This window comes from Polypterus senegalus, chromosome 4 (genome assembly GCF_016835505.1).
Source record: "Polypterus senegalus isolate Bchr_013 chromosome 4, ASM1683550v1, whole genome shotgun sequence".
NCBI classification, from domain to species: Eukaryota; Metazoa; Chordata; class Cladistia; order Polypteriformes; family Polypteridae; genus Polypterus; species Polypterus senegalus.
Window position 1 is genome coordinate 136619243 of NC_053157.1, and position 24952 is coordinate 136644194.

The window sequence follows — 24952 nt, forward strand, 5'->3', positions numbered from 1 at the left end:
CATGTGTTTTGCTGTTTTTATAGACAGGTATGATTCTGTGTTTTTACATTGAAGACTGGCAGATTGTGGATGAATTCAAACATTCAGTGGGCATCAGAAAGATCTTTCCTGATCCAAATGGAACCCGACTGGTGTTCATTGATGACAAGAGTGATGGTTTTGTGTATTGCCCAGTGAGTAACTTGCATTCATTCATTCATTCATTCATTTTCTACCACTTATCTGAAGCTGGGTCACAGGGGCACCAGTCTTAGCAATGTGGCTCATACATCCTTTTCCCCAGCCACACCTGAACACCCCAGCAAGAAATGGGTCTTCCCTGTGGTCTCCTCCCCGCTGGTCTTGCCCACAAAACCTCCATAGAGAGTCAACCAGTAGCCATCAATTTCAGATGCCTAAACTACCTCAATTGGCTACTCTCAAGCGTCTCCCGGATGTCTGCGCTTCTCACCCTATCTCTAAGGGAGAGCCCAGCCACCTTGCGGAGAAAGCTAACTTCAGCCATTTGCACCTTTAATCTTATTCTTTCAGTCATTACCCAAAGTTTATGGCCATATGTGAGGGTAGGGATGTAGATCAACTAGTAAATTGAGAGATTCACCAGTGCTGATTTGTATAGCAACCACATAACTGTGTTTACTTCCCCAATCTGTCTGTCGATCTCACCATCCCTTTTCCCCTCACTCATGAACAAGACCCCGAGGTACTTAAACTCTCCCACTTGAAGCAGGAACTCGCCTCCCATCTGGATGGGACAGTTCACCTTTTACCTACTGAGGACCATGGTGTCAGATTTGGAGGTGCTGGCGGAGTCCCACACACACTGGTGTTTTTCAAGTGTGCAGACACAGCTCTCACTGTGATTATACAGGGACTGAATAGCCCCTATTAGGTGCCCCAGAACCCCATATTCTCCCAGCACATCCCACAGAATCCCTCGATTAACACAGTCATATGCCTTCTCTAAGTCCACAAAACAAATTTAGACCAATTAGGTGTACACCTATGCCCCCTCCAGAATCCTCATGAGGATAATGCACTGGTCCACTATTCCACAGCCTGGATGGAATCCACATTGTTCCTCATAGATCTGAGGTTCTTCAACTGGGCTGAGTCTTATTTTTAGTACCCTGGCATAATCTTTTCCAGGGAGGCTGAGTAGTGTCATCCCCCAATAGTTGGAGCACACCTTCGTATCCCCCCTTTTAAAAATGGAGACTGCCACTCCAGAGGCACAGCTTCAGATGACTACGGAACTCTGAAAAGGCATGCCTGCCATGACAACCCAACAATGTCCAGAGCCTTCAGCATTTCTGGGTGGATCTCATTCACCCGCATGGGACTTGCTATGGCGGAGTTGCTTACTACCTTGGTGGCCTCCCTCTGGCAAATAGGCATTGATCCCCCAACAGCTTCTGGCTCTGCCTGCTCCACAGAGGGCATGTCCATCAGGTTCAGGAGCTCCTTAAAGTGTTCCTTACAATGCCAGACAGCATCTTAAGTCTGGATCAGCACTCCTCCACACTTGCTGAGAACAGCCTGGATGAAGCCCTGCCTTCCCTTTCTGAGTTACCTGATGGTTTGCCAGAACTTCTTTGTGTCTGATTGATAGTCGCTTTCCATGGTCTTTTCAAACTTCTCCTACACCCAGGTTTTTGATTCTCTGACCTCCAAGGCTGTAGCCCTTTTGGCCTATCAGTACTACTCTACTGCTTCAGGAGTTTCTAACCATAATCAGAAGGCCTCCCTTTTTAGCCTGAAGGTCTCTCACCTCTTATGTCCACAATTGAGTCCTTTGGGTGCCACCTCGAAAGTCACCTATGGCCTTCAGGCTGCAGCTCTTTGCAGCCACTTCCACAATGAAAGCTTTGAACGTGCTTGCCCATTAAGACTCTATGTCCCCAGTCTCCCCTGGGACGCAGGAAAAGCTCTTTCGGGGTTTGGAGTTTAAAGTCTTCTGGATGAGGACCTCCCCCAGACGTTCCAAGTCCACCCTCACTACTTGCTTGGGCTTTCCATGCCTTCCAGTCGCCTCCCCTACCATCTGATCCAACACACCACCAGGTAGTGATTAGTTGACAGCTCTGCCAATCTCCTCACCCAAGTGTCCAGATCATACAGCTGCAAATCAGATAATACAATTATGAAATCGATCATAGATCTTTGACCTAAGGTGCTCTGGTACCAAGTACACTAATGCGCCACTTTATATTTAAACATGGTATTCATTATGGACGAACCATGCCTAACACAAAAGTCAGATAACAAAAAACTATTCGGGTTTACATCAGGGAGGCCGTTCCTCGCAATCACACCTCTCCAGGTGTCTCCATCATTACCCCCATGGGATTGAAGTCTCCCAGCAAAATTTTGGAGTCCCCGGCTTGGGACCCTTTCCAGGATCCCTTTCCAGTGACTCCAAGAAGGCCTGGTACTCCTAACTGACATATGGTGCATAGGCACACGACAGTCTGAGTCCTCCCCTCCGTAACCTTCTGCCACACATAGGCAGCCCTTTTTTTCTCTGGGACAAACTTCAACACGGCATTGATGCCTTCCCCCCTGGGCAACTCCGGAGTCAAAGAGAGTCCAGCCTCTTTCTAGGGGTTTGGTACCAGAAGCAAGCGAGTGTGTGGACATGAGCCCAACTATATCTAATTTGTAGGCCTCTGCTTGACCCATCAATTCCAGCTACTTACCCCCAATAGACGTGACATTCCACGTCCCAAGCGACAGTTTGTGTGTCTGGGTTTCTGCCTTCATTCACCACCTAGGTCACATTGAACCTGGCCCCTATTCTTCCTGCAGGTGATAGGCCCACAGGAAGAGTAACCTACATAATATTTTTTTTCCTAATTTGCTATTTTTTTATGAAGCTGATCAAACTTTAATTGCTCAACTATTCTTTGAAAATTAGTGAATAACTGTAAATAACCATGGCAATTCTTTGTTGATCTGAATATATTGTACTTATATGTGACAATAAAATTCAGTAATTGTGTAAATTAATATATATTGCTTTTTTTGACTGAACTATTGTCTCTTTATTGTAGGTCCATGACTCTCTGTTTGAAATTCCCAACTTTTCTCCAACCATCAAAGGCATTTTATGGGAAAACTGGCCTATGGATAAAGGCGTGTTTATTGCTTTTGATGATGATAAAGTATATACTTACGTATTCCATAAAGACACAGTTCAAGGTATCAGTTACTTTTCTCAGTGTTTTATTCTTGGTAATGTGGTGAATGTACAGTATTTCAGAGTAAACATTTTCTAACATCATTGTTTATTATTGATCATTTGTTTTATTTAATATTACAGTATTCTAATAATAAATTTTGAATAAGTCAAATCACAATCTTATTTTTTATATATCATATAAAAATTAACAGCATTTGTTTGCATATAGTATTCAGTTTTTCCAATTTACAATCTTGTTTGCTTTTTTTAACTCCATAGTTAGCCCTGCCAAATGAGGAAAACAGATATAGCTGCTGATTGTTTAGCAAAGTTCAGGAATTCTCATGCTTTCCCTTGATTTATTTTCTTTGCATCATTATAATAAAGAGTGAAACCCATTGGACAGTTTTGAAATAAAAAATAAATTATTGGGTATTTCAGTTTCATTTGAGTATCCTTAGATAACTACATAGCCTTGTGTCCATCAGTTTTACTGATGACATGTGATTTTAATTTGATAAGAGGAAAATAATCTCACACATTTTTCACACTTTCACAGTATCAAGATTTTTGGTCAATTATGCAAATGTGTAACACTGAAATTATTATTGTTTTTCCTTAATAACCAGGAATAAGATTTCAGCGGTCATTGCAAATCGTGTATTTCCAAATTTGTAATATAAAGTCACACATTTCAAGTTCTTTATACATTCTATAGAATTGATATATATAAATTATAATTCCTTATTTTTCTCACCTTGTTGTTTTCATTTATATTTTACCCAGGCTCAAAAGTAATCCTTGCTGGAGGCACTAAGCTGCCATACTCTCATAAGCCGTTGCTGTTGTATAATGGAGAGCTGACTTGTCAGACGCAGAGCGGTAAATGCAATACCATCACCTTAAATACTCATACCTTCTTGAACACAAATAACGAGACTCCCATCAGTGATTTGACACGAATGCTAACTCAAGCTCTGATGCTCAAAAGGTGTGTCTTCCCATCATTTGTGTAACAGTACCAAATCATTATTAAACCAGTGTTAAGTACTAAATAATTTTTCATTTTTGCATTCCCTTTCTTAACATGACACCAGTGTCTAAGCCAGTGGTTTTCAACCGGGGTTCCACAGAACTCAAGAGTTCTGTGAGTGCTAGCCAAGGGTTCCGCCGAAAAAGTCCTAATGATATAGGACATACTGGTGGATAATTGCAAAGGGTTCCGTGAGCAAGGTAACCATTCGTGCAGGGTTCCACTCCAGCGAAAAGGTTGAAAAACACTGGTGTAAGCAGTCATGAACTGGGGAAAGATAACAGTTTATTATATACTGTACAATGCATACATTAGCACTCAATTTCGCTTACTGTCATTACACGTAAGTATTCAGTGTTAATATCTACTGTTAGTAAATTTATTATAAAAGTTTAGTAGCAAAGGTGTGAAAAGCTTAGAGAACTTCCAAGTAAATAGTGGCATACAGTCCCAACAAGCAGCAGTATCTAATATTTGATAGCCTTTATAATACTACCTGTTGGTAAATGACCACAATATGTTTTTATGCTTTTGCATTCATACATTGTTCCTACCCTGAATAAAACTTTTGCCAGTATATTGTCCTCAGTTACCTTTATAATAAGTAAAGCAGAAAATCTTTTCTTTTTTTGACATATTTTCATATTCTCAGGACTGTTTTATAAAGTCCAGTTGGAATTTACATGAGATTTCAGGTAGCCTAAAATAAAGGTGCAATCTATAGTTCAGTCCAGTCCAGCTTCTTCCCCGTATTGGTATTTTGTGTTTTGTCTGGCTGTTCACTGGGTAGTCAGCGTTACTGTTTTCTGCTTGGTACCATGTGAAATCACTGGACTGTAGCAGCTCACATATAGAACATTCCTGTATAACATCACATATAGAACTCCCTTGATTAAATGTGCTCATCCTTGACCATCCCACTTCTTACACCATTGAAACTAAAATTTGGTTTGGTAGGAACTGTTTAAACTCATATTCACTTTATATACAGAAGCAACCTATTCACTTGAGTAAAGAAGTTGTCCTTTTTCCCAGGGGAACAATTAGTTTCATTATTTTCTGTGAGGGGCCGTTACATCACTGTATAGTAGCAGGCTTGCATTATCATTGTTACAATATGGTCATTGTGCTTTTCATTACAGAAGCAAAATATAAGTAGGAAAGATAAACTTTAGAGTTGTGGAAAAGGTTAGGGATTTAGAGGTGTACAGCTGTCAAAGTAAACACAGAAAGCATTAAATTGTTAAAGAAGGGAGGGAGGTGATGTAGTAACTGTCAAGACTGTCACTAGTAACGACATACAATCTAATCCCAAGTGACTCAAGAAATTCTGCTGCTAATAAATGAATACATTGTTTATCATGCTTATTTCTAGCCTTAATTATGATCATGTGTACATTTAAATATTTATTAATTCTTAATAAATTATGTGGTCATCCTTAACAGTTTTTAAACAATAAATCAACCATGGAATGGATTTTCCTTTTATCTCTACATTTTATTTACCATTACGTATGCTTTAGTTAGATTTTTGCTACTATTAGTGCCTCAATATCTTTCATTCTTGACATTTTTTTGGACATGAACTACTGTGTTAATATCCTGGCACAGAGACCGTGTACAGTACAGTTTAACAGTTATGGTTAGTACAAACATTAAACTGGCCAACTGCTTATATGTATATAGATATTAAATATTAACTTGCTTTTGATAGGTGAGTTATTACAAAATAATTATTCAGGTTACATTTTTATTTTTATTGGTATGTTAATGTCGTTATACTTTATTTTGGTCTCAATATTTTTTCCTCTCAGATTTTCCGAGGCCTGGGAGTTGTGCAAGATGGTAAATGATCAGACATCCTGGAATGAACTAGGCAGAGCCTGCCTTCATCACATGGAAGTGGAGTTTGCAATTCGAGTCTACAGAATGACTGGGAACGTCGGGATGGTTTTGTCTCTAGAGCCAATTAAAGTAAAATAATTTGTTTGAAATATATGGAATGATATGTATAGCATTGTTATTATATTTTACCTCTCTTACCATCCTGTTTACTGTGCTTTGGGGGGGGGGAGTAAACTTGGGTCTTCTTCTAGCAAGTTGGTAAAATTTCCAGTTGATTTTAACTTTTTAATTATTGCCTTAACTGTACGTATGGGCATTTTTAGGTGAGTAGCCATTCTCTGACCTATGAAGGTCAACACACTTTTCTCTCATTTGAATTGTGTGTTCTCTTGTCTTTTACATGTTCATGAATAAATAAAAGAATTTCGCCTCTGCGCCACCTCATATATATTCCCCGATAAAACAGGAAATTATGGTTACTTCTTGAAAGTTCCAACACACTCTGAATAACTGAAATAAATGAAAGATACAGATGGGAAAAAATGTTCCAGTTACACTTTGTACAATAAGAATTTTTAGGGGTGCCAATAATCGTGGCTCATGTGGTTTTGTTAAAAAATAGTTTTTCTTGATGAGAGATTTTGGGTTTCTACAATTTTTTTTCAGTGCAAGATTAAGCTTATTCACCAAAACTTGATTTTTTTCAACTCTTTTTACTTATCTTTACAAGGGGTTCCATTAATTATGGAGGAGACTTTATATATAAAAAACTATATATAAGTATAGTATTTGTGTGTGTGTATGTATGTCTGCATACATACTGAAATTTTTTATTCCCAGTCATATATGATCCTTGTGTTTCTCTATATCTTCCACAATTCTACATGTGTATAATGTAATATATTGGTGAATCAAACAAGCAAAGCAGTTTGGCTATAAAATTACAATCCATATCCGAACTAGGCAGTCATACCCAGTTTATAACAGGAGAAGTCTAGATGCGTTCCGCCATGTCTGTATTGAACATTTTAAATGTATTAATGCTTGATCCACTTTTTAATTGCATTGAGTAAGTAATGTCCAGTAATCTGATTTTTGTGGTTATAAAAGACACAACCCAAACAAAGTAAATTCACTCAGGAATGTTGATATAATATAAAAAGTGTGTTAATTAAAAAAGGCTTAAATGTACAAGTGACTGAAAAAAATTAGAAGCCTGCCAGTCTAAGCAGACGCATTCAATGCTGATCAATAAAAAAACATTTCCGTAGTTTGAGTGATTTGAGAAGTTTTGGGGAAAATCAGCGCCAAATATTGGGATTTTCTTTCTCATGAGCTAACAGAAAATAACAGTTTTACTGTTGACTGAAGTTTGTTTATATTACAAACATAGTATAATTTTAAATTAAGCATCAGTTAAAATTTTCAATCTGGAATCATTTTCTTCAGACTTTTATCTGAAATAAGAATGGACCCATGACAAATTACTAGAAAAGTAAAAAAAAAAAAAACAAATGAGTGCATTTACCTTTACAAAATAAATAATTCAATTATGACTTGGGGATGAGTAATATGTTTTGCCCTTGATATGTATATTTTATGGACATGTTCTATGTTTTTCGAGTAGTATGTTTCATATATATAGTGTTCTTTGTGGACATGATATGTGTAAAGGTTATGAAATAATATAATGCAGGAAAGTAGATTTTGTAGTATTACTGTACTGTGCTTTATTTTCAGTGAAGAATGGAGAGTGACAATTTTTTATTATTATGTCTTGTGAGTTTTTTGACTCTGTGTGTGTGTGTTTATCAAATAGTTTTTTGTAATTACCATTTATTTCTTATAATGTATTGTTGAAAAATTGAAAAAATATTATTGTCATTTATATTTAGGGAATTGAAGATCAGAAACTTTTGGCAGGACACCTTGCTATGTTTCTCAATGACTTTAACCAGGCCCAAGACCTGTATCTTGCATCGAGCAGCCCTATTGCAGCTTTAGAGGTAAACACCGATTCACCACGTGGTTTAGTGTGATGCATTCTGTTTCACATATTTCACAACATTTTGGCTTATGATATACATTGTGTTTTTGACTGCACTTGCAAGTAAACTTCATATTCTGTCATACTTTTTAAGTTGTTTCATTTGTTATTTGAACAAAACTTTAATTTATTCTCAATATTGTCACTTTCATAATCTCAAGCAGTCATTTTTTCTTAAGTAAATTATCTCTGCTATATTTTCTATGATATCACTTCTCATGCTTGATAATCTCCTCACAGTATTTTAGTACACAGAGCTGAATAATTAACAAGAGGCACAATGGTTCAGCCTTTGGGGCACTTCAGCTTCAGTATGTATATCCAAGTACTCACACATTTCCAATAATATGCAAATTAGTTTGATCATTGGCTTTTGGTTTTTTGTAAGTGAATAAGCGTGTGTGTGCGCATACGTGTATCTTGTCATAGACGGAAACACGTCCAGAGCTGCTTCCTCCTTTGTACCTGGTGTTGCCAGACTAATGAATAAATGAGTGTTCTACATTATTCTGAATATAAGAAAAACACACCAATACTGTCAATGTTTTCTTATCTGTACTTAAATCTTGGTGCATGTCACAAATATATTTATCCCTTTCATGCTTTTGTCTTCTTTTAGATGAGAAGAGACCTTCAACATTGGGACAGTGCTCTACAGTTGGCTAAACGACTGGCTCCCGCTCAGATTCCCTTTATCTCTAAAGAGTATGCTATCCAGCTGGAGTTCACGTAGGTGCCCCGTTTTGCTACTGCACCTCGATAAATGTCTTTATGGAGATCAAAAATGAAATCATAAAAGAGCCTTGAAAAAATTGATGAATTACTTAACTCACAACTTTTCAGTAAAGATTTTTTTCCTTACCAATTATTAATTATTAGTAATGATCTATGTAATCAATTAATTTTTATTGTGATGGCCACTTAGACTTGTTGTGTAATATGAGTTTAAAAGTAGTATTGGTATTTTTACTTTATTTACATGGTCTGTTCAGTAAAAAAGTCATCTTACATTTGTATTCTAGTGGAGACTACGTGAATGCCTTAGCCCATTACGAAAAAGGAATAACAAATGACAATAAGGTTAGTGTTTTTTGAATAAGGTATGTTTGGGTAAAAATGTGGCTTTGTTCACTCTTATGTAATTAAAATTGAGAAAAATATTTTATTGTAAATCACACATATCAGAAGACTGAGTTAGCTAACATTAATTAAGTAGATCAAACCGATGTGTATAGACATAGATTTAGATGGGAAAATGATCAAAGGGAAAAGTTCTTCATGTAGATAGATACTTTATTAATCCCCAAGGGGAAATTCACATACTCCAGCAGCAGCATACTGATAAAAACAATATTAATTAAAGAGCAATAAAAAAAGCAGTGCAAGTTAAAAAATGCAAGGTGGAGAGTGCGAGGCAGGTATAACAATCTATAATCTTGTATAGTGTTAACGTTTACCCCCCCCGGGGTGAAACTGAAGAGTCGCATAGTGTGGGAGTGGAACGATCTCCTCAGTCTGTCAGTGGAGCAGGACAGTGACAGCAGTCATAGAGTCTGCTCCTCTGTCTGAAGTTGATACTTTTCAGTGGATGCATTGGATTCTCCATGATTGACAGGAGCCTGCTCAGCGCCCGTCACTCTGCCACGGATGTCTACCTGTTCAGCTCCGTGCGTACAATAGAGCCTGCCTTCCTCACCAGTTTGTCCAGACGTGAGGCATCCCTCTTTACTGTTGATGGGTACAAAATGCATCTTTCAGACTAAATTACAGATATTGAAGGAATATCACTGTTAGATGCATTTGCTAGGAAATAGCTAAAGGTATCAACAAGATTATAATCTTGAATAAGGTTATTATATTAATAAGGTTTCTACGTTAATAAGAATGTTGTCTTGTAGTTTCAAGAACATGATGAGGCGTGTCTTGCTGGAGTAGCAAGAATGTCAATCAGAATGGGAGACATTCGCAGAGGAGCAAATCAGGCCATCAAACATCCCAGCAGAGTCCTAAAGAAAGACTGTGGGGCAATACTGGAGAGTATGAAGGTATCCAATATTTATATTTTTTCTCAAAATGTTTTTTTTAGAATGCCTGTTAGGTAGCAGGATTACTCTTGCAAAATCAATTTCATGCACAAAATATTTCCACTTTTTCTAGGCACAAGAACTAACTTTTGTTTTCTAGTAACATTTCTTAGTAGTAAGTTAATACACTAAGGTAATTATTAAAAATGAGAAGACTCAGGCTATGTCCACACTACTATATTTTCATTTAAAAATTTAAAATGGAAACTAGCTCCTAGTTTTTGCACGTTGTTTACGAAAGTGTCTCCATCCACCATAAATGCATGCTTCATTGCTGTCTGCCTACAACTGAGTATGCGTCCTCCACACTACACATTCATTTGAAGCTTGTAATTTACACATGGAGAACAGCACTGGTAAATATGAAAAAAATTAGACTGTTTTGTTTGGACTGATGATGAGGTTTAATTGTTATTGAGAGTAAAGCATGACTAAAACTGTAATGAGCAGGATGCAATCAAGGAAGAGCCATGTAATAAGTACAAACTATTCAGAGCATGATTAGAGTCTGCATTTTCACATCTCCACATTGCATTGCTGATCTGATGTTTTTAGAAATATACCACTCTGGAAACATTTTTTCAAAAGTCTCCATTTTCCGGGTTTAAAAATTCTAGGGAAGAGTAGACAAAAATTGAAAACTAAGACAAATATATGCATATGTAAATGAAAATGTAGTAGTATGGATGTAGCCGCATTCAAAAGGACAGAAAAAATGGCAGAGGACAAGGTGCTTTATTTTTCAGGTGAGGCTATGAAGGAGCTCTGATCTGCAAGTGATTTGTAAAATGTTAATAGCAAGCATCAGAAGTATCCTAGATGTACTGCATGCTTCCTGGGTTTCCCCTCTGTACTTCAGTTTCGCCCTACATCCCTGAGATGTGAAGGCTAGGTTAACTATTAACTCTTATAAGTGAGATATAAGAAATTTGATAAGTGAGAGGAGGCCATTCAGTCCATCAGGCTTGTTTATTTAGCTAATAATGAAAAAATGGATTCAGAAAATGGATAGATGGAGACATTTATCAGTCTAGAAATGCTAGTAAAGAATATTACGGTGATATATTCCACTTCTGAAATTGCCAGAATGGTAAAATCAAGTTGATTATATGGCAAGAAATCTCGATTTGATTTTGTTATATCTTAATTCTTATCTTCATGATTAGGATTTACACATCAGCTGTGAAAATGTTAGGAGCCAAGTTATATTTTTATTTTGTTTTGTCCCAAATTAACTGCTCAGAAATATCAATTCCTGCACATCACATTTTGTTAAACAATAAAATTTGCAGTGGCCAGTTTTATAGGACAAGTGATGTCGAGGCCCACTTCAAGTTAAAAGCTTAAAAAAAAAATAGTTAATGTTGTTTCTTTTACTTTTTGTGTTTCTCTGGGTGCACCTAAATGATCTTTCAATAATGTATGTAATATAAACAAACCGGATATTATTTTACAGAGAAAAATTGGATGTATGTTTAGCAATCTGAAAAATTATTGCAAGCACTGTTTTAATTTGTAATCTTTAGCAATTTTCTGAAGCTGCTCAGCTGTATGAGAAGGGCCAGTATTATGACAAAGCTGCATCAGTGTACATCCGTTGCAAAAACTGGTAAGTTCCCAAGCATAAGCTTTACATTAGATATTTTTATTAATAATATTACTATGGGGAATGTAGTGGTTATGGTCTCCATAGTGTTTACACATAAACGGTTATGTGCTGACATGTTTTTTCTCAGTCAGTTTTGTTACCCTCCAACATCCCAAAGTGTCTCTAAACTAGCCTGGTATGAGTAAGTGTGGATATGCACATGCGTGTGCCCTGCGATGTCCACACTAACGCAGGTTTAGTTACGGTCTTGAACCAAATGCTGGTGGGATAGACTTCAGTACCTCATTACTTTGTAATTGTATACAACAGGTTCAGGAAAAAAAGGACACATGGATATTAGTTGCATAACTTTTTAAACCTCTGCATTTTCCTAGAAACTGACCATTTAATATTAAATACATTGCCATAGTTCTTACATCTCAAAGCCCTTAAGCTCATTTGCGCAGATCCTTGGGAGAGTTGTCTTCAAGCCAGCACCAACATAGACCACAGAATACAAAAACAAAGTCAGCAGAGGTGGCACAGTGGAGCGAGGTTAGGTCTAGAATCATGAGTTGAAGTCCCAAGCAGGCAATACCTGTTTTTGAGATTGCATATTCTTCCCTTTGCTCAGTGGGTTTCTATCTGAGTACTCAGAATATAATCCCATAGGGTTGGTTTCAAGCGTGTGCTCACAACTGCTAGAAGAGCTACTGACTCCTCATAACCCTGGATGGAATAAAGGGGTTAGAAAATGGATAGACAATTCGCAAATAATCTAATTCATACCAAAATGAATCATAGATATTGCCACAGTCTTTAATTATATATTCAAAAAAAAAAACAGCAGCTGGTTTGTAATTTGAATAAAACATGTCCATACACTCTACAAACAGAAATAAATCTATAGTGCAGTTTTTATGAAGGACAAACAAAATGAAAGTGAACCTTAACAGTTTATATGCGTTTGAAAATGTACATCACTGCCAAATGAACTTTTCTAATCTATATAAAACACTTTCTACATTTTATGTGTAATGGTTTTAAATGACTATAATTTTGAAGTGAAGTTAGTGAAGGGCTGTATGGGCATGTATCTGCAAAAAGGAAAAGTAAAGGTTATTCCCACATTGAAAGAAGAAAACAAACATTAGAGATGCAAAGTTTCTATTTTGAAGTGTTTATCAAAATAGATAATGCTATTCTTCTTCAGAATTACCCAGATTTGGAATTTTGACTCATTATAATTCCAGTATTTTTAAAATGTTTATAGCAAATTAAACTTTGTGTTCATAATTTTTTTCAGATTTTCCATGATATGTATTTCTTTTAGTAGTATGTTAGTTTTTTTTTTGTGTCTGGTGCCACTAGCCTGTTTCTAGGTTGCTTGGAAAGACCCTTGGACCCTGCCCTATGCTAGGCATATCTTTGCTCATGTGTACACTTGGAGTTTTGATGCTGGAAGGCTAGAGTCCTTTTAACTTTTGTTTGGCGTTAATCCATAGCATTTTTCAGGCTCAGGCTTCTATGTAAAAATGGTTAAGCTTGAGTGTCTCTCAGGTTAAGTTGTTATGATGCCATGTAAAGTGTTACGCCCGAATTAACACTTGCAATAATATTCTGTTGCCATCTAGTGGATAAAATAACCTCATGCTGCAAAAAAAATCATAAATATTTCTGTGTGTTTTGCCACAGAATTTTTGTAGTTCATCAGTATTCAGCAGTGGGGCACATGACTTTTAACTTAACATAATTTTCTGCCTCATCTTTCAGTTTACCTCTCTGTCCAGTTGCTCAGGATAATTTTATGTGTGTGTTATATTATACATTGTTATTTGTTCAGGCTTTTCTTTTAGTTTTGAATTTATTATTTTACTCTGGTTTATTTATCTGATTTAGTGTTCAATGCAGAAAATATTTGTATCCAATGTTGCATATACCCTGATGATTAAATAAGTGCAATGAGCTTGGGAAAGGCACTGTATAAATAAAATATATAATTATTGTTATTGTTATTATTATTATTATTATTAGCAGTAGTAGTTGTAGTGTTTTTTTAGCTATGACTAGTGCTAAACAGATCATTTGTCGTTTATTTAATAATATCTCTTTCTAAACCTTGTAAGAATTGTAATGATTAAATGTACATCATTTTGACCAGCACTTTTTAACTGTGTGAATTGTTAAGTTACTGATTTGGAGATTTTGCAGTTATGTATGATGTTTCTGAAATTATCCTCTACTGCATTTTTTATAATTAGGGCGAAAGTTGGTGAGCTTCTTCCAAATGTGACTTCACCAAAAATTCATCTGCAGTATGCCAAAGCGAAGGAGGCAGATGGCAGGTAATGTGGTGCACTGTAATAAATATACTAAACTATAATAATATACTAAGAATAAATATACTAACCCTATTTAGCCTATGAATTTTTGCTGCCTCACATCCAGGGTTTGACTTTGACACACAGGCCAAGTTTGTGTGTGTATAGGTGTGTGAGCAGTCCCTGTGATTGACTGGTGTCAGGTCCAGAGGTTGGTTCCTGCCTTGCCCACAATTCAGTCAATACAGGCCATAGCAGCCCATATTCCCTCCCAACAAACAGTTGTAATAAGTGGATTTCAGAATGTTATATAATTTAAACTTGCATTCCACCCTAAGATGGTACTGTTGTATCTAAAATAGTTCAGATTGAGGTTACACATATTTTACAGGTTAACCTGTGTGTAAAACCTTTTAAAATATAATGGTTTTCCTGCTGCATTTACACAGTAGTGTATGTTTGTGCTCTTTACAAAATAATACTTTGTATTTCTTTGTTATTTTATAGTTCCATTCTGCTTTCTAACTCATTTTGGTCAGTTCTCTGTTTAAAGTAAAAGTATCGCTGCATAATTTTCTGCTGTGGGCTAATCTTTGTCTTACCAGTGCATTATAAACCTAATCAACCTACAATACAAATATTCATCATTTGTGGGAGATTATTTTCTACAAAATAAAAAAAATGTGTTGGCACCCACTTTTATGATGCTTGAAAAAATTAAGTGGGGTAGTAATGTGCTCCAATCTGTGAAAATGTGAGAAGATCTTACTGATTTTAAGCAGAGTCAGTATGGTGGCACTCTGGTTAGTTAGCACTTCAGAGCTTCAGAGGCCCTACTTTGATTCCCAGCATGCTCACTGTCTTGTCTAAAATTTGCGTACGCCCCGTGTCTGACTCTCTCACATGTCACACACTTGTTCGAATACCTGGTAACTCTAAACTGGTTCTGTTTAAATTACTGTTAGTTTGTGCATAAGGTGCCCTGGTGGTGGACTGGCATCCTGGTTTCTTGTACGTCATGTTGCTGGCTTAGGCACTCACTTCCAATGACCCGAATGGAAAAGAGGGTTTAATAAATACATGCAAATTGGCTGCAAGAATGCTCTTTTAATTTAGATCATTATGAGCCACTTTGCTTTAATATTTATGCAGTCTCTAACAGATAATACTTAGATAATAAATAATGGATATGCAGTACCACTGAATTCTCTAGCTAAGTCGATTATTAACAATGAAGAAGAATAACTATGTTCGTTCTATTACTGCAAAATGCTTTTTAGCATACTTAGTATTTGTGTATCTTATTTTTATGGACAGTTCATACCTTGTCTGGATACCTGCTTGAGCTACAGTACCTGCATTTTCCTAATATTTGTTTTCAGTGCACGTTCAGTTCAATTGAATTTACTTCTCTAAAAGTGCTCTTAATGGAGTGTAGGCTGAGAAAGCTTATACATCTTGTCAGTTTCTTCCAGTGCCATTTATAGGCATTAACTCAGCATATTTAGAGTTTACCAGGTTTTTCTTTACATTCGGCGGCAAAACGAGCTGCGCCCCTCTTAGGCTTTGTTTCCGCAGCTAAACAGGACTCATCTATTTAGTGTTTTGAAACATTCCATTTGTCCAATTAGGAGATCCATATCATTGATTGTAAGAAAACAGAAGAAATGTCTATGTGAATGACTGCCAAGTAGAAAGCACCTCTTGAACTTAGCTTCTAAATCAGAACAGAAAACAAAAAAAAAACAATTTAAAACAAATTGGTGTCATTGTGCCCATATAAAAAGTATTTTATGTGTAGCTGATGTGAGCGTGTGCCTCAGGCTACTTTTGATTTTGAATTACGGCTACTTGTGTCGCATGCTTACCTTTTTCTTTTCTTTGTATCATTTCTTGCCATTCTACCTTTGAAGTCCCATTCTCAGCTCCCTTTCGTGCCTTTTTCCCTCAAAATGACTTTAAAGTTCAGAATACTTTCTTGGGAGCTACAGAGTCTCTGAATTAATTCAAGGTGCTGGTATCTCAGGCCAGTCAGTGACCCACAAAAAATGTGAGTTTTTTCTTCTTTCTACAATACAGAAACAACAGGCAGCCTGTAATTGAAAACAATCACATGTCTCAGCTTTTTCTTTGAGCTCCTAGCCTTCCCTCTCTGCCATGTCTGTGTGAGGTCAGGCACTGTTGCTTAACAATTGAAAGAATGGATGAAAGTTTTGACCCTTGTTCCCTGGGGCCCTTTGTCCAGGAGCCTCTAATGATAAGATGCTGTGCTACATATTTAGTATTTTGCATCTAGTGCTGACAAATACATTTATGCTAACGTGCCTGACACTGCAAGTGAACTTTCTAAAAGACCAATTTCAATTGAATACATTTAGAGAAAGGCCAATGCTTCACTTTGGAAGTGTGATTTATTATAACGAAAAACTGTTTATAACTTCAATTGGACCAATCACTAAGATGAATGATTTTTTTTATATGTAATGTTTCTTTGTTACTATTGACTCTTTCACAATCCAAACACTTGGCGAGTTCAATGAAATGTCACCTAACAAAGATAAAGGAATATAAACTGAAATGTCCTTAAAAGATGGTGGACCTTTTACCTTCATTTCATTAATATTTTCCTGTAAACCTAAATGTGGCCTGTCTGGACACCACACAGTTCAATTCTTTCAAGCTGTCAAAACCTTTACCTTTTAAAAACTGTGCGACAGATTAGAATTTAGTTCTATATAACAAAAATGTTACATTTATTTAGTTACAAAGGACTGTTTTATAGTTAAGAATATCTGTTCAATTCTCCTCAAAATATGTTTGCTGATAAAAAAAAAAAATTGGTCTGCGATTACTATACACTTGCCTTTTTAATTTCCCCCATCCTTATTTTAAGCACAAACATGAACACAAAAATGGCATGTATTTTCCTGACTTATATTGTATAATTAGCACATATTCATTGCAGACCATGCAAGGGTTCATCTTTCATTTCAGGCCATCTCTCAGTAGGAGCAGCCTCACAAGGCTTTGTGTTGGGCTTAAATGAGAACATTCTGGAGGCCATCATGTTAATTTCAGGTCCCCAGCTTACTCTTTGTTTGCTAAACAATTCTTTACCAACATGGCAATGTGCTCTCGACCTTTGAAATGCTGAAAGGCAAAAACTCACCTATTAATCTCCTTTGAGAGACTGTGGTTGGGTGCTAGAGAATGAAGCCTCTTCAGATTCTCTCTTCCTAGATTACAATACCACATTCATATTCTGTTACTTTGAAAAATGTGTAATATCTATTCATCCATCCTACATTTTCATTTGCCAGCTTTCTTTATGCTATGTGCATTTTTCTTCTTTCTGTGCCTGGATCTGTCTCACACTCGCCTGTCACCTGACCCTCACCCCGCTCCCTGTGGTTGGTGAACGTAGATGGCGGCCTCACTCAGCTTTTAGAACTGAGCCCTACAGGACTACAATGGTCACCCAACGAGGCATTTGGCAATGAACACGGAATTCTGTGTGCTTCTCGTTGCCTTAACTGGAACCAATATGATCATTAGCTGTGGGTAGTGACCAAAAGGATGAGATAGCAAGTAGAAATGGCCAAATTGAGGTTCCTACACAGGGTTGCTGAGATCAAATGGCCAAATTGAGGTTCTTACACAGGATTGCTGAGATACAATGTGATGAGGTGAGAATCTCAGCAGTATGGGAGAACCTTAGGGTAAAACTGTTCCTTCTCTAAACTGAAAGGAGCCATTTGGGGTGGTTTGGCAACTGTTTGAATGAATACACTGTTAAGCAATGCTTACATTTTTAATTAATAATGTATATGTTATGGGCAATGTATGAAAATAAGTCATTGTAAAGAATGCCTAGGCAATATATAGAATGCCGAAAATTGGAAGTCAAAGTATGAAATGATTAATATTTCACGCATTTCCTAGGCATTCTATGCAATGCCAAAAGACAAACCTGTAAAGTCTAAATTACTCCCGCTAATGACGTTTCCAATGCCACGTGACTTTCGACGCTCAAAATTCCCCATTTGCATTTTAGTGTTTGTTCGGAAGTGACAAAATACACTACTTTGAATTTGTTCAGCAAAGACTCTAGCCCATACTGTGCTGTATGAAAATGGCAGAGCAATGTGTACTGTCAGAGAAGGAATCATGAAATATTGACATACAACGACGATTCTACGATTAAATATTAGTAGAATATATAGATATTTCATACTTTGCTCAAAAACGGCAGGAATTCTATATATTGCCTGGGCATTCTATACAATCCCTGCTTTTCATACATTGCCGGTAACATATGTTACCACATATACATTTCTTGCCAATGTTAAACAATTTAAAATAATTTTGACATTCAGACTCCACTCTTTACAGAGATTCTAATAACTAAACTGCAGTCTGAGGCTTGTAATGTACTTTATATACATAACTGATTACCACTTGAATATTAAAGACACTTATTTCATAATTATTAATTAATATTGATTCATTGCTTAGGTATAAAGAAGCTGCAATGGCATATGAAAATGCAAAAGACTGGGACAACGTCATTCGAATACACCTGGATCACCTGAACAACCCAGAAGAAGCTGTGCGAGTTGTCAGAGATACTCAGTCAATTGAAGGGGCCAAGATGGTAGCAAGGTACAGCACGTTTGCAGTCATTTGCAGTTCAATACAGGTACTCTGTAAACAATGGAACACATCCAGAAGCCACTTCATAAAAAACTGAAGGAGCTGCTATCCATTAACAAAACACATTAGAGTTAACGGGGGTCTTGGGCAAAAGCAACAGTATTCAAGCTAATGAATATCTCTTATGCTCTGTATCTGAATAGTTGGGTCTCCCATCTGTGTTTGTGCTTAAGCACACTCCTGTAGTTTCTCTTATGTGTTACAAGGCTGCTTCTTCACCCACCCGAGAAGTTTTAATTTCTGCCTTCCACTCTGTGTGAGTCTGACTGAGGTCCTGGGTAGCTTTATAAGCCCATTTCTTGGTTTTATATTCAACTAGCTATTCTTAGGTTTGGACTGCAGCTATGCTCCAGTGACCTCACTTGGTCATGTCAAGTAAGTATCACCCCATGGACTGCATATGCAGTGATGACAATAGGTGAGGGGAAGGCTTTTTAGATTGATTGGTAGATTAAAAGTTCCGTCTGAGCACCACTAGTAAGACGCCCTCAGTGTGCCATTGATACATCAGTCTCAGTTATCAACATCACCCTTATGCGTTAATGACACTCAGTTATTTAAATTTCTTAACTTACGACAGCTCTTTCCCCTCAGCTACAGACAGCAAGCCACTCATTTCAAGGACGGAACCATGACTTGAGATCAGAATGTGCCAATTCTCACTTCATCTGCTGTGTTGTCACCTAAACCACTAAATTGCACTCTACAGATCACAGTCACATGGGGTCAAAAGTGCAGCAACATTTGCACACAAGAGGCAAACCTTTTATGCCCAGAATGACTACTCTCCAATCTTTAGCTGTCCATTAAAATCACTGATAACACTGGAGTCAAATCGTCTATTCACCTTAAATGAAGATAGCTGCAACTGTACTCCCAAACCTTCCTGCATTTGCAGAACCTGTAATAAGATACTCTGAAGGGGAAGTTTCTTTTTTTGTCATGACTTGATCTTGGCCTTTTTATTGTCTTTGAGACCCATTCCTTGTTGAATGCCTAAATGCCTAGATGATTGTCAGTGCTGCTTCTCCTTTGGAGAATTGCGTAGAATTGTCAGGGAGGTAATTAAGGACAATTATTGGAGCAATGTCAGTTGCTTAATTAAACTGCGACCCATTTCCATTAAATACAACAGCAACTCATAATCCAGTACCAGAAACCATGACTCACTTTGAGTCATGAACCATAGTTTAAGAAAACATACTCTAAACTATACAGTCTTAAACCATCTCCAGATCCATGTTTAGACAAACTGACACATTCCTTTCAAATATCTGTATAAGGACAAAGAGCTGCTACTGTGTCAGGTGTGGAATGAACTAATTCATCCCAAATAGAGTCATCTGCTATGAACTCCCAAGACACTCACTCTAACTACCCATTTAACTCATTTGGATGTGACCAGGCTATTTGAGTCGCCTCTTACCCTAGTGACAAACAGTTGCTACTTCGGTGTGTCTCCTTACCCATTTGTTCTGAATATTCAGCCTCAGAGCAGATGCCATTACCACAGATGATCCAAGGTGCTCTGCTAATAATAATAATACATTTTATTTATATAGCGCCTTTCCCATGCTCAAGGGACTTACAGAATATAAGAAAGAACGGCAGGGTATACAGTATATAGCATAGTACAAACCAAATAAATCAATAAAGAAGATTAAGACAGTAAATTCAGAGAAAGCCTAACAGACAACAGAATTGATGGTCTAGGACACACACACACAGGTTACATGAGCATCTTGACAGAGAGGTAAACTGAGAGAAGTTGTAATAAAGTCAAGTAGAGCTAAAAGCCTTCCTGAACAGATGAGTTTTGAGTTGTTTTTTAAAAGAATTCTACAAGGTAGTCTTACGAGGATCTTTGTCTGTATTATGAAAAGTACATGACCAGTTCAATAACTGTTCACCACTCAGATTCAGATTAGGGCGAACACTGCTGTCAGCCATACATTTCTTGATGCCTTTGTTTTAATTTCCAAATTTGTTTTAATTTAATAATTTCCAAATTTCATTCTTGTGTTCCCATATACCTGTGTAATGTTATCACTGGAAAAAGATGAAACTCTATGTCAACAGATATGAAACAAAATGGAAATATTTGTTAAACTATTTTCATTTTATGAAGGTAAAAAATGTATGTGAGAGTTTAATATAGACATTTTGAAAAAGATATAGGATATTTTTGCTTTTTTTTTTTGTCACCATCGAATCATTATGTCACTCTATGGGTCCATACTACATTCAGTTTCATGCACAATAAAGGTTCTTCAATACATAAAGTACGGAAGACATTTTTTAAAAACTGAATACTTTTAACGTATTCCCTCATTTCATATCATTATTTCATAACATAATTTAGATGTATGGAATGAAAATGTCACATTGTGTTTGTAAGACTAAAGCTATGATGCACTTCATTACACAAAGAGCTGCGAGAATCAGGAACAAACTACCAAGTCATATAGTTGAAGCAGAAACTTCAACAACCTTGAAGAAGTATCTGGGTGTGTTGGGCAGCTTCGCTAATGAATGGTCTCTCGTTGTCAAATTTCTTATATTATTATGTTGTGATACTGTAATAAATATGAATTCATGTGTTTCCTGTTTGTAGATTTTCATGTTAGTTGTACTTTAAGAATGGTATTTTGGAGAAATAAACATTGACTGTCAGGAGAGATATTGAAATGAATCCCTAAAATGTAAGACTACTAAGTTTTGTTTTTTGGTTTTTTTTTCAACAGGTTTTTCTTGCGTTTAAGTGACTATGGATCAGCAATCCAGTTTTTGGTTATGTCAAAATGTAATGATGAAGCATTTCAGCTTGCTCAACAACACAGTCAGATGGAGATTTATGCAGATATCATTGGTAGGTGTGACATGTTAATGCGATATAGTGGACTCTGTCATTATATCTTTGTTGAATAAACATATTTTAGAAATAATAATATTTTGCTTACTTATCTTTCTGTGCATGTATCCCTTGCTGTCACTTCACTGTGGCTTTATTGATTCAAGATGCAATGTTCCTTTTTAATCACTTACAACTGAAATGGACTTCAGTACTGCTTTAGATTTCATGACGCAACTGGCCTGCTTTGAAATCTAACACTGGTAAGGCAGCCAGTGTGTCACACAGATTTGAATGTGAACAACATGCTGACTGGACTTACAAAATGTACTCTTAATGCCTGATGCAAAATCTATGTAATGATGGTTAAGGTCTGTGTGGCATGATTGAATGATCTGAAATAGTCTGCAGATTTCAGTTAGCTATATATGAGTGAGTGTGTTTCTATGAATGTGTTCTGGGATGAACTGGAGCTCTGGGTTGGTTCCTGCGTTGTGCTCACTGATGCCGGGGGGACTCCATGTACCAGAAACTTCAAACTACCAACCTGGATACATGGCAGTGGGAAATTAATTAATGAAGTGTTGTCAGAAACCAGCATGTAAGCTAAATCCCTCCGTATGTGTGAAATCATATGGAGGTCCAATCAATGGCTGCAGATTTTGTTTAAGGATCTGAATGCTTTATATTCATAGTTATTGTTTTATTTAGGGTCTGACGCTACTACTGAGGACTATCAGAGCATTGCACTGTATTTTGAAGGAGAAAAGAAACACTTTTTGGCGGGGAAGTTTTTTCTGCTTTGTGGTCAATACGCAAGGGTGAGCATGAAAGGTTCTAAACTGTTCTCTCATTCTCTCATCAAGAGTAATTTTTCCAACTAGATCATACTTTCCTTTATACTGTATAACTTATAGATTGTTCAGAATTTTTATTTATAATATAGTTTTCTGTAGAAAAATATATATCCTTTGATTCAAAAGAGATTAATAACTTAGGTTTTAGAATCCCATGTTCCTGTACTGGATTAATGGAGAATGTTAGGTTAATTAGAGTAGAGGGAGATTCAAGGCAAGAGAATCGGAGGTTTGCAAGGCTGGAGTATTCTCATGAAGTGAGGGTGTGCCAATCTGTTTTCATGACAGACAGATTTTATACATTTAGAAAATACATTATACTCCTTCTGTCCTGAGAAATGACTTGATATGAACGATGCTGTTTTTGACACCATCCATTACATTTATCACATATTTTCTTCCAAAACAGATCTTATTTAACACAATTAAATAAAATACAAAGAAGTCTTTGTGATAATAAAGCATTAATTATGGAAAATGTATATACCATTGTAATTAATCCCTGTAGTTCTTTTTAGCAATGTTGCTTAATTTATATATTGTGTCCACTATGACTTATGCTGCACATGTTCTCAAGAAGACCACACAATGTTACTATGGTTTTAGAACTGTAACTGCTACATTAGATGAAGCCCAACTGTAGCCAGACTTTGACCAAACATTTAATTGTCTCTTTTCAGGCACTAAAACACTTTCTTAAAACCCCAAATACTGAAGATAACATGGCAATTGAAATGGCAATAGAAACGGTGAGTTTTACAACAATATCCTCAACATTTTGTTATGTTTTAGGGGCAAATGTCTAAATCAGATATGAAAATATATGACATTTGTTTGCATGTATAAATTGAAAAAAAAAATCATGTTACGACATTTCTAACGGAGTTCAGTTCTAGTGTAGCCAATTTTTGATGCCGTTTTAAAGACTCAATATGGCCACTTCAAAATGAGTAGACTTTCCTGTATAAGATCCACATAGTTTTCAATGTTAGAGCCTCTTTCTTGTGATGGCTAAGGAGTTTTTCATACAGCTTTGTGCTGTATTTTTGAGATAGAGAACAAATTAAATCGTTAGGGAGGGTTGTAAAAATCTATAGAATGAAGGTCTTTTTGAGCAGCACAATCAGATCATTAGAGAACTGTGTTACAAACCACTTATAGATGAAATTCTCGTCAAATTGAGCAGAATAGCTGGGAAGTGACCAAGAACTTTTCAGAAGGTACTTGATAAAGTCCCACATGAGAGATTAGCAAAACTAGATGGGTCTGTAGGTAAGTAGTCTGGTTAAAACATAGGAAGATATGGATTATGGTGAGGAACCTTATCAGAATTTGGTGATATTAAAAGAGAGGTCACTTATGGGTCAGTCCTAGGGCCTTTTCTATTTTTAATATATATTCATGATCTTTATAGGAATGTAAACAACAAGCTGTTTAAGTTTGTGGTTGATACCAGGCTAGGTGGATTGGCAGATACTCTAGAATCCATTGAATCATTACAGAGGGGCTTGGACAGCATACAGGCTTGGGCAGATTTATGGTAGATGAAGCTTAAAGTAAATAAATGCAAAGTATTACACATATGAAGTAAAAATGTTAGATCTAAATACACAGTGAGAAGTCTGAAAATGAAAATTGCACCTTATGAGAAGGAATTAGGAGTAATAGCAAATTTGTGTTTATAAGCTATTAAGAAGGCAAACAAGAGTGTTAGGTTATACACAATGTAGGGTATAGCACAATGTGTACAGTACAAGTCCAAGGAGTTTTTGCTCAGGCTTTATAACACACTGGTTAGACATCATCTGGAGTACTATGATGATGCAGTTTTGGCCTTCATTCTATAAAAAGACATAGCAGCACTAGAAACAGTCCCAGAGAAGAGGGACTGGGCTTATTCCAGGTCTGCAGGGGTTGTGGTATGAGGAAAGATGTTGAACCTCTTCAGTTTAGACAAATGCATACTAAGAGGTAATATGATTCTAGTTTTTAATATTGTGAAAGAATTCAGTACAGTTAATCCAGGCTGTTAATTTAAAATGAATTCAACAGGAACATAGTGACACAGTATGACACATATTAAGGGTATATTTCCACATAGCTGCTGTAAAGTTTTTCTTCACCAAGAGAACCACACATTGAATAAATTACCAAGTAGTGTGGTGATCAGTAGGACTTTGGGACATTCAAAACTTGGGTTTATGTCATTTTGAAGAAATTAGGTGGACAGGATTGGTGAGCCTTGTAGGCCTGATTGGCCTGTTCTCATCAAAAATGTCCAGTGCTGTAAAAAAAAAACTGAATAACAACACCATTAAATAGGAGTACAGTACAGTATACATCACATCACTGTTGAAGGCAGGAGAAAGGCTAAATGGGAAGTTTCTCAAGTATAATAAGAGTTTACAAGATAGCATTTGGTACGTTCTGTG

At 36.6% G+C, this 24952-nt stretch overlaps 1 protein-coding gene across 1 annotated transcript in view; it reads left to right on the forward strand.

Moving 5' to 3' along the window:
• The window catches only part of wdr19 (WD repeat domain 19), a 93370-nt gene that overhangs the window by 39132 nt on the left and 29286 nt on the right, over window positions 1–24952 (forward strand). The window contains exons 15-28 of the mRNA XM_039751306.1: window positions 24–173; window positions 3054–3201; window positions 3968–4172; window positions 6029–6188; window positions 7955–8065; window positions 8726–8835; window positions 9129–9186; window positions 10005–10151; window positions 11717–11799; window positions 14040–14123; window positions 18615–18761; window positions 21557–21681; window positions 22375–22484; window positions 23201–23269. Of these exons, the coding sequence (XP_039607240.1) occupies window positions 24–173; window positions 3054–3201; window positions 3968–4172; window positions 6029–6188; window positions 7955–8065; window positions 8726–8835; window positions 9129–9186; window positions 10005–10151; window positions 11717–11799; window positions 14040–14123; window positions 18615–18761; window positions 21557–21681; window positions 22375–22484; window positions 23201–23269 (1707 nt within the window). The remainder of the gene's footprint in view (window positions 1–23; window positions 174–3053; window positions 3202–3967; window positions 4173–6028; window positions 6189–7954; window positions 8066–8725; window positions 8836–9128; window positions 9187–10004; window positions 10152–11716; window positions 11800–14039; window positions 14124–18614; window positions 18762–21556; window positions 21682–22374; window positions 22485–23200; window positions 23270–24952) is intronic.